General features: G+C 47.2%; 1 protein-coding gene across 1 annotated transcript; it reads right to left on the bottom strand.

The window, feature by feature from the left end:
- Positions 1 to 351: 351 nt before the first annotated feature.
- Positions 352 to 9,210, bottom strand: Dr (Drop). The gene is made up of 2 exons (NM_057976.3): positions 7,751 to 9,210; positions 352 to 1,443 (listed from the first exon to the last, which is right to left on the bottom strand). The coding sequence occupies exons 1-2, from the start codon at positions 8,958 to 8,960 to the stop codon at positions 1,106 to 1,108; spliced, it is 1,548 nt and encodes a 515-aa protein (NP_477324.1). The 5' UTR covers positions 8,961 to 9,210; the 3' UTR covers positions 352 to 1,105.
- Between the last annotated feature and the right edge of the window lie 247 nt (positions 9,211 to 9,457).

Here is a 9,457-nt window from a genome sequence, read left to right as displayed (position 1 = left end):
TCCCTTTATCAATTTGCTGCGGCCACCAATTTCACATTCTCGATTTGCAATGGTTTTGCAATGGCAAGGCATTGCAACATAGGCAATCGCACTTATGCAATCATCACATAACACTTTACGTGTTAATCAAAACAAAATATTGTTTCCCTGACATTTTACGAGGCTGTCGATAATGGAGAGCTCATTCTCAGAATCAGCATCAAATGAGACACTTTGTAGCTAGGAAAATAGTGTTTGAACTAAAAAAAAAATAATATGAATATTGTGTTGAAATAGTTTTACCACCAACAGATTAAACAGAACTTTATCATATTTTTTTTTGTATAATTATATATTTTTTTCAATGATTTTGTATGATTTTCCTTCTGCTCTTTTCGCATGTTTTTTTGTATCAGTTTCTCACAATTTCGATTTTATGATTTACGATTAAACAACTACAGAGGATTAACGCTATATGGTGTATTCATAATATTTAATGCGTGTATGAACTATATGTATAGGTCTGTGGTATTATCGTAAAGTACTTTTAACGGCATAGTTATAGCATTAGATTAGTTTAGTTTAGGTGCTTAGAAGTATTTTTTAAATACACGATCGATCCATTAGCTAGACTGACTTACTTTGCAAAATACAATACAATACAATCAAATATGAATTTAGTTAATCGGTAATTTACGCTTATTGACTTGATTTTGTGCAAACGAATGCCGTTCGTTTCTTTTGTCAATTGGTTATGCGAAACAAACGAACGAAGGTTTTGAATTGAATTGATTGGGTTTACTTGCTAGATTTATGTACAATTAGGAAACATTTTTCTGCTTGCTTGTTTGCTCTCGCTATATACAAGGTTCGATTGCTCGAATCGGGTGCAAATTCTTCTCCGCTTCTTATATAGTTATTTACAGGGTGTGCATTTGAAACAACATTTGGAAGTATCGTAACGTAAAATGCGCTAACATCACAGCAAAATTTTGGGGGTTTCCGCTCGAGGACCGCCGCCAGCGGCTATTTGGTTACCAGGATGAAGATGATCGTGGGCACTGTGGCCCAGTGGGCGTTGGTGGCGCATCAATTGGCGATCGTGGCCCACCAACTGGGCCGCCACTTATCCCAGGTGCATCAGGCTCGGATGGAAGTACCCGGCCATGGCCCACTGGGCACCAGGTGCTCCTCGGCCCAGCGCCGCCATCTTGATCTTCTCGATCTCGGCCTCCTGGAGACGCTTGGCCTTGGCCCTTCGGTTCTGGAACCAGATCTTCACCTGCGTCTCCGTCAGCCGCAGCGAGGAGGAGAACTCCGCCCGTTCGGCGATGCTCAGGTACTGCTTCTCCCGGAACTTCTTCTCCAGCGAGAGCAGCTGCTGTGTTGTGAAGGGGGTGCGGGGCTTCCGGTTGGGCTTGTGCTTCCGCAGGTTGCACTTGATCCGCGGCGGTTCGTTGGCATCTGGAAAATAGATGGAAAGAGTCTTGATTAGTTGGCTGTTGCACTAGAAGTCTCATTGAGGGAAATAAAGTGGAATACTCCTCAGTGTACTCCTTCTTATTATTTGTCCCTTACACATTGTCCGCCAACTGTGCTGTCTACTCCAAGGCGTTTTCAATCTTAAAGATTTGCTTGTCCGCTTTAAGGGACACCTACTGTAGCATTAAGCATGCAAAATGCAGTCGCTTGCTGAATGAAATGTGCTGTCAACCGCCGCTGTCCTTGGCCTTGTCAATTTGGCTAAAAGCGGCAGCGGCAACAATATACGGTAATTACTCCTTTAAGTGGCCAATAAATTTGCTGTCTAAACTATTTGTCAGACAAAGCAGCAGCAGTAGCGACGGGAAATGCATTCCCCGAGTGAATCCCCTCCTCCTCCTCCTCCTCCTCTTCTTCCAGCATGCTGCAGCGCCTCCCCGCCAAATCCCGATTCCCCCGGCCATATCTCAGTTCGATTCTCTCCACGGCAAAACAATTTTAATTTGGGCATTTTGTTTTGGCAAACAAAGGCAGCCAGAGGAGAAGTAGGAGACCAAAAAAAAAAAACAGCACAAAGCAAAAAAGAAACGTGCAGGCCTTATAAAGACGACCGATCCGTGGCAGCAGCAGCTGTTGCAAGTTGCAAGTTGCGAGTTGCATGCCGGGAGTGTTGTTAATGAAAGTAATGAGCTTGCCATCGGGGCTGCGCCAAAACCACAAAGATGCAAATGGCATTTTAAAGATGCAGTCAGTCCGGGTCAGATCTCCAGGTCCCCCCCCCCCCACAATCCCCCTTTGAATTCTACTCTTCCCTTCCTTTCCAGGCACGCGTAATTTATTGGGCATTTTGTTTTCAGGCTGAAAAACGAAGGCAGCAGTCGAATCAAAATAAAGACAAATGCAAATGATATGCAGCGCTTTAATTTTACGCATAATTGCACAAATTGAAATTGCCGAGTGACAAACGTGGCCAAGTTGCCTGCTTTTGTAATTGCTTTTCATGCTCTGCAAATGGCAAACGATGCATTAAACAACAATAAACGAAAGGCATACAAACTTAAAAAACAGTGCAGAATATCATGCTGCAATGCAATGATTTGAGTAGGAAGTGGACTTCCAAGCTGATCCTAAAAACATTCGATTCATTTTATGATGTTATGTTTTGAGTAAACAAATAACTGTCGCACGGCCTGTCTTCGGGCCATAAAAATGCAACTGGCGATGGAATCAGAACTAATAATCCGCGGGGGGAAACCTGAGCTGACTGGCTCATTAAGTAATTAGTGTGACATGCCGGAGTTATGTTAATGCTGCGGCCTTATCGATATGGCCGATATGCATATAATTTCACTTATTTGTGAGCCTCGATCGTTTCTGGCCAGGTCGTAAAAGCGTTTTGTATGGCCCCTAACAAGGCGGAGTAAATCGCCTGATTCCAGGTGCCCCGGTCTTCATAATGAAGTCTGCATTCACAAAATTTGTTACAGACTCTGCGACTCCAAAATATATTTAAATATAAATATACATATACACTTTTGTAAATCGGCTTGTTTTCTTGGCCAGCTTGCATTCCGTGTGAAGTTTTGATTTTGTTTTGTCTTGTTTGGTATTTTGTTGTCGCTCTTGTTGTATTGACCGTAAATTAGTGGCCAAATTAGCATTTAAACGAGGCGGCCAAACTTTTACAGCCCTTTTTCGCTTTTGTCACAGGTTGGTCGCTCGACTTTTACGATTCTTTTTCTTTATACCCAGCATGGCTTTAATATTTATGTGCCATTTATGCGCGAAACTTTGTTGGCCCCGGCTCTCTGGTTTAAAAATTAATAAAAATCCTTCTTAATTATTAATCAGTTTCCATTGCAATCAGTGGCATTGCCATTATTTGTATGCAGTATCGTGCTCCAATCTTGCCTTCTTTTCGTTTCGTTTCGATTCGGTTTGCTTTACATTTATTTCAAAATTAATTGCTCATTTGTCGCTAAATTGTTGGAATGGGGTTTCCATAGCAAGTGAGCTGGATTCGACGCCCCCTTGCCCCGCCCACCGTCTGACTGTGGCATGTTGCAAAACCTGCGGAAAAGCTGAACAACTCGAGGCTCGAGGGGCAAGATGGAGACGCACGCTGAAACCAGAGTGCGAGACTCGTTTTCGCCTTTTTGCTCTTTTATAGGCATTGTTGCTGCTGCGAGTTGTTGCTGTTGCTGTTGCTGCTGCGGCTGGGGCAATACGTCGCCATTGCCAGCGCAAAATACATGCCACAAACGCCAATTGTGACATTTAGCCTATGTTTGTAATGGATTTTCAATTAATTTGAGTTCTCCGGTGTATTGTAGCCGCGACATCGTATAAGACCATCGAGCAGCAGCAGCAGCAACAACAGCTGCTAAATGAGACAGGCAACAAGCAATTGTGAAATTTACGCGTACCGATCGCAGCGGCAGCAATACCAATACCAAATATCCAAAGCAATCGCTTTATATAGCCGGCGGTGACAAGGCTCGATTGATGTGCGGTGCAAATTGCTGGCAATTAATTCTTCATTAAAGCGTTTTCGCATAGCACCATAGCAACATCCACATCCACGTCTTGTACATCCAGTAGCGTTTTTGCAGTGAAAACCGTTGAGCAATATGGAGTGCACTAGGATTGGATGCAGTGGATGGAGTGGATGGATTGGACAGATCGCTGGCCGGATGGCTAATGCAATTACACGCTTACGGTCAAAACGGCAATCGCTTTGGGACCTCAGGCCGATTTCATAATGTGCGATTTTAATTAGCTCCAAATAGGTGTTTACCCACTAACTGAATGATTAGCCGAAGGTCCTGGGCGCAGGGAGCTCAGTTGGCCAACTAGCGCACCGGTTAAACGGGTCAATTAATTAGTGGGCAGCGTGCCAAGAACCAGTTGCCAGCGATGAGTTTACACGGACTGCTTCGATTAGTATTATTACAACTATTTCGCTCAGTGCTGTTGCACTGCCCACTCTGTTGCAATCTTGTCACATTGCGTGCCACATAGTATCTATTTGGACTGTTTTGCAATGAAGTTCGCTGCCTCTGGGCAAGATAAGAGTGCTCGGATAGCCCGTGGGCTGGGTGAGGCCACCTCTTATGACAGCTTCCAAACGCTATTTAATTACTCAGGTGCAGCGCAGCAACAACAGCAACGGCAACAGCAACAAGCGCAGCAGCAGCAACATCTACAGCAGCAGCAACATCCAACAGCAGGCAGCTCAAATTAGTTGAACTACCAATTGTCTACAAATATTTAGCAAATGTTTTCTCAACCTAACAGATACACACCACCACACACACACACACACACACACTTAGCACTCCCCCCCTTAACGACCCCACTGCCACCGCGTTTAACCCATCACCATTCGCAGCACCAGCACCTTCGCTTTGTCTGGCCTGGTAATTTAATGCAAATAAATTTTATTTACCAAAACATACATCAAAATGTCTGCGCCGCCACACGCCCCCTCGAAGGCACCACCCCCCCTCGCCAACGTTGCTGTGTTGCATGTGTGTATTTAGTACAGCGTATGCACGTTAGATGGCGTGCAGAATGCAAATATTATTTTAGCTTTTGACTCTTTCGGCTTGGAGCCTTGCAAATGGTGTTAAAACGCATGCAAACGGCCCCCTTAACCCCTCGCTGCCCACTTATCGACAGCACCGGGTCTTCCTTAACCCTCTTCTCGCTTTTCGCCAACCAGCAGCCGTCTGTCAACGTTTAAATTGCTGCCGTTGCTGTTGAAAATTGCGTGTTTTGGGTGGGCGTTGCTGACATGCCACACCCACCGTTTTGGCCAGGTTTTCTCGCCCTCTCTCTTTCGCTCTCTTGCCATAAAGCATAGTGTGCATGTGTGTGTGTGCCTGGCTCTATGTATTTATGCAATGACTCCCAAGTTGTTGCTCGTTTGTTCAGCTTGAAAATTAATTTCTATAATGGCTGCCAAGAATTGCAGCTGCAATGCGTGGTGGCTGAGTAACAGGGGCCGTCGAGGGGTTAAAGGGGGCAAAAATGGGTGGCATGTGCAGCATACGTGACTCGACTGCGCTTGCAATTAGTTAAATTATGAAGGCACAAAGGGAATTCCCCATATTGCAACACGAAGATGCTAATCAAATGGCAGGGCAAAAAACCATACAACTTCAAGCCGACTGACTATGTGTGTGTGTGTGTGTGTTCCCTCTAATCGATGGTAGCTTAATTTAATAGTCCATGAAGTAGCCGACAAACGGTAGCCAAAAGATACAACCTGTATCTACCAGTTAAGCATTTGCCGAAGGCACTAAGTACCTAACACTTGACATAATGCCGCAGAAGATAGCGGCGCAGGTCAGAAGGGAAACCCTCCGGAAAAACAGGGGATCATCAGTCCACAGAAGACAGCAACCTGCTGCGCTAATGAGACACGCTGAACACAGGAACCAGAAACTGAAACCGAGACTGAGGGCCAGAAAACAACACAAAATAAAAAAACAGCTGCCAAATGATACGAAACGAAACGAAATGAAATGAAATGAAGTTGTTCGACTGTATTTTATACACATGCAGCAGTTGACAGCCAAATGACAAAATAAGCGGCAAATGTTTGGAATAGTTTATTCATCTCGGCATCTTTATAGGGAAGGAACGAAAGATAGCTCAAGTGGTTGATGAAGGGCGGTGAATTGATGGCCCACATCGAGATTGATTTATATCGATTTGTTGAACAGTTCCCTTTTGAAATATTTTGGAATTTATGAAAGCACTTTTAGAGATGCAGTTCTGGAATTTCATGTATTAATAGTTTGAATGAGGCGGTAATATGGTAATACTCGAACTAACCTACTTTAAAGCCCAAATTTCCTAATACAACACCCCATTTGAAGCCCTTTTTTTCAAAACACAGCCGACAGCTTTATAAAACAATGCTTTGTAGTGGCAAGAAAAACCCGAGCATATGCAGCAAAAACAGGAACAATAGTTGCTGTTCTGCATATAAAAAGCAAATTTACACTTTTTTGCCCACCGTTTTTGCACCGCCCTTTCCGAGTTTTTCGAATGTGTTTGAGCAACTTTAAGGAGCGGAAACGCAGAGTTCGCGATGGCCGAGTAAAGTTCACATGTCAGTCCGGCATCAAAGTGTGACTTGTCGAGTGTTTTCCCCGATTTTCCACCAGTTTTTCCCTACGACCCGCGGTGCTTTTTGTCCAGGAAATGCAGGCAAAGTGTGAACTGTGCATGCAGATAGAGATCGCCCAGTTAAACAGCCAGACTCGCTTCAATTAGTCTGGCTGGTCGGTTAGACAGTCCGCTTTTTACGCGCTTATTATTAGATTTTCCAATTCGGGAACGGTAATGGGGGGCTGGCTGGCTGTCAGACCGGAAAACACCGAAAAACGCCGCTGGCCAGCGAGTGCAATGAATAATCAGACGTGGCCAATTGAGTCAAATCAGAACCGACGCGACTATCATCAGCCATCAGCCATCATCATCATCATCATCATCAAATAATGGGCCCAGCGCAATCAGGCAGTTTTCATTGTTTTATTTAAGGCCCCGCAATAATTGCCACGCACTTTGACTACAAACTGCAGTCACGATCACTTCCATTCCATAGCCATGATGACGATGACGACGAGGTGGCCATGATGGAGCACCCGCAGCTCGCGTCCGACCAGGAGCGGAGAGTCACCATCGATGCCAATTAAGGCGAGGGGCGGCAGTTAATTGAATTAAAATGCGACACAAAATGGTGTAGATAAAGTTGCCACCGCACATGGGGCATAAAACAATGAGGGGTGGGGTGGGTGGTTTGAAATTCCTCCATTAAATAAATCGTTTTTGAATACACATCGCTGGCTGCTAATGGGGAATTTGCTCCCAAGCGGAATTCGCGTATTTCTATTGTTCACGGGTTCAGAAGTTCATGTTTATGGGTTTACAGTTAATTATAAATAAATATATGAAATGTAACTATATATACACTCATATTTACTTTGATGTTAAGGCTCTAAATTGAAAATATTTTCGAAAGAGAGTTGAGGTTGTTTTTATTTTTTTTGAAGTAAACCTTTTGAGTTCTATATTCTCTCCTATATATATTTTTATTTTCCCATTATTTAATTATGCCCATGCTGAATCCTCCATTGCAAATGAGTTTAAAATATCGCTTAGGACAGGACAGTTAAGCACATGTAACAGATAAGGTTTATCATTTCCCCTCTAGGAAGTACAAAAACCGAAAACAAGCTGACAAAAACCCCACAAAGAACTGGATAACGACACTTACCTCCACCGAATCCTGCTCCCGGAAACATGCCAGGCGGTCCGAAGGGCGGCATTTGTCTGGTTCCTGGCCACGGAACTCCACCGCCCATTCCCGTCCAGGCCACCGCCGCGGCGGCCAGTGCACTGAAGGGGGTCGGGCGGATGGGCACATGACCGGAGGCCAGGGCCGCCGGGGAAAGTATCGTGGATTGCATGTGAGAGCCCGGCGGCGGACCGTGCGGCGATTCCAGCGACTTGCCGCTGCCGTCGAGGCCGTCGGGCGTGGAGCGCGGCGAGTCGTCGGCGTTCATGTCCTCGATATCCACAATGGAGTCCTCCTCCTCGTCGTGATCGGCCTCGTGGTCCTGCAGCATCTCCTCGTCGTACTCCAGCTCGGAGTCCGTGTGGCTGCCCAGCGGCGAATGGCGTTCATTTTTGGCGGGAGTGGAGGCCACATTGCCCTGCGATCCCAGTGCGGATCCCAGTGGCGTGGAGCTGGGCGTGGAACTCGTGGAGGCGGGTGGCGAGTTGGCCCGGGCGTCCGCCTGCTGCTGCTGTTGGCGCAGCTGGGCGGCCATCGCCTGGTGCTGGGCATGTGCCGCCGCAGCCGCGTGGGCGGCCTGCAGCAAGTGGGCGTGGTGCGCGACGGCGGCGGGATGGAAGGTGTTGGCGGGAACTTGGGCGGCCGCACTGGCCGGCGGAGGCGGCGGCGTGCTGCTGGCCTGGGAGATGGGCGAGGTGGCCGCCGAACTGGTCAGGTTCTGGGGTCCATCCGCCGCCTGGTTGGGTGGCGTTCTGGGCCTCGTGTCCGCCAGGAGAGAGGCCACACTAAAGTTGCTCAGTCGGGAGGTGGTCTTGTGCAGATGGTGGGCCGGCGGATGCACTGCGGCCAGCTGGAGCGCCGCCGCCTGCTGCTGCTGTTGCTGCTGCTGCTGGTGTTGCTGGTGCTGCTGCAGCAGATGCTGCTGATGGGCCAGCAGCAGTGCCGACGGCGAGGTGGGACTGGCCAGGGCATTCAGGCCAGCCGGGTGGCTAGGACTCAGGTTGGTCAGGTTGCTGCTGGTCATGTTGCCGCTGCTCATGTTGCTGCCGCTGTTGCTGCCGCTGTTGCTACTGCTGCTGGTGATGATGAGGTTACCCGCGGGAGTGTTACTGCTCGGCGGCACCGTGGGACTGGTCATCGTCTGGCGCAGACCTGTAACTGTCATGCTCGCTGGGCTGAGCTTTAACATAAAGCCTTTCGATCGTTTGTGTAACTGTGGCTCGTTAATACTGTGCTTTAGGTGCGCCGGTTAATTGGTTCATTGAGACATGGTCTGCTGTTAATTTGTTTTGATTATCTTTCAATTAATGCGCTCGTTCGTCACACGCTTGGGAAACACAGACACACACTGTCACACGCGGCGTTTTGTATCTTTTCAGGGGCTATTTATTTCCAGAGAGAGACACGTCCTCTTGAGATCACGTCTGTTCTGCGACTGAAACTGTGGTCGCAGTTTCGGATGCACCGCTGCCTGCCACACAGATACTCACTCACACCGACGCACTCGACGATTGGTGGTGGGAAACCGGCTGTGTAGAGCGTGCCTCTCTCTCACTCCCGTGGTGGAGTGCACCGCGTGCGACACCATTTTTATTGGTTTCGAGACTAGCTCGCTCGCTCTTTTTTTCCGGTGTGAGTCTTGTATTTCTCCACTTTTCTGACTTTTGTTCCGCCTTCTTTTCTCTT

This window comes from Drosophila melanogaster, chromosome 3R (genome assembly GCF_000001215.4).
Source record: "Drosophila melanogaster chromosome 3R".
Classification (NCBI taxonomy): domain Eukaryota; kingdom Metazoa; phylum Arthropoda; class Insecta; order Diptera; family Drosophilidae; genus Drosophila; species Drosophila melanogaster.
The sequence above is the reverse complement of the archived record's forward strand: the minus strand, read 5'-3'. Positions and strand labels throughout refer to the sequence as shown.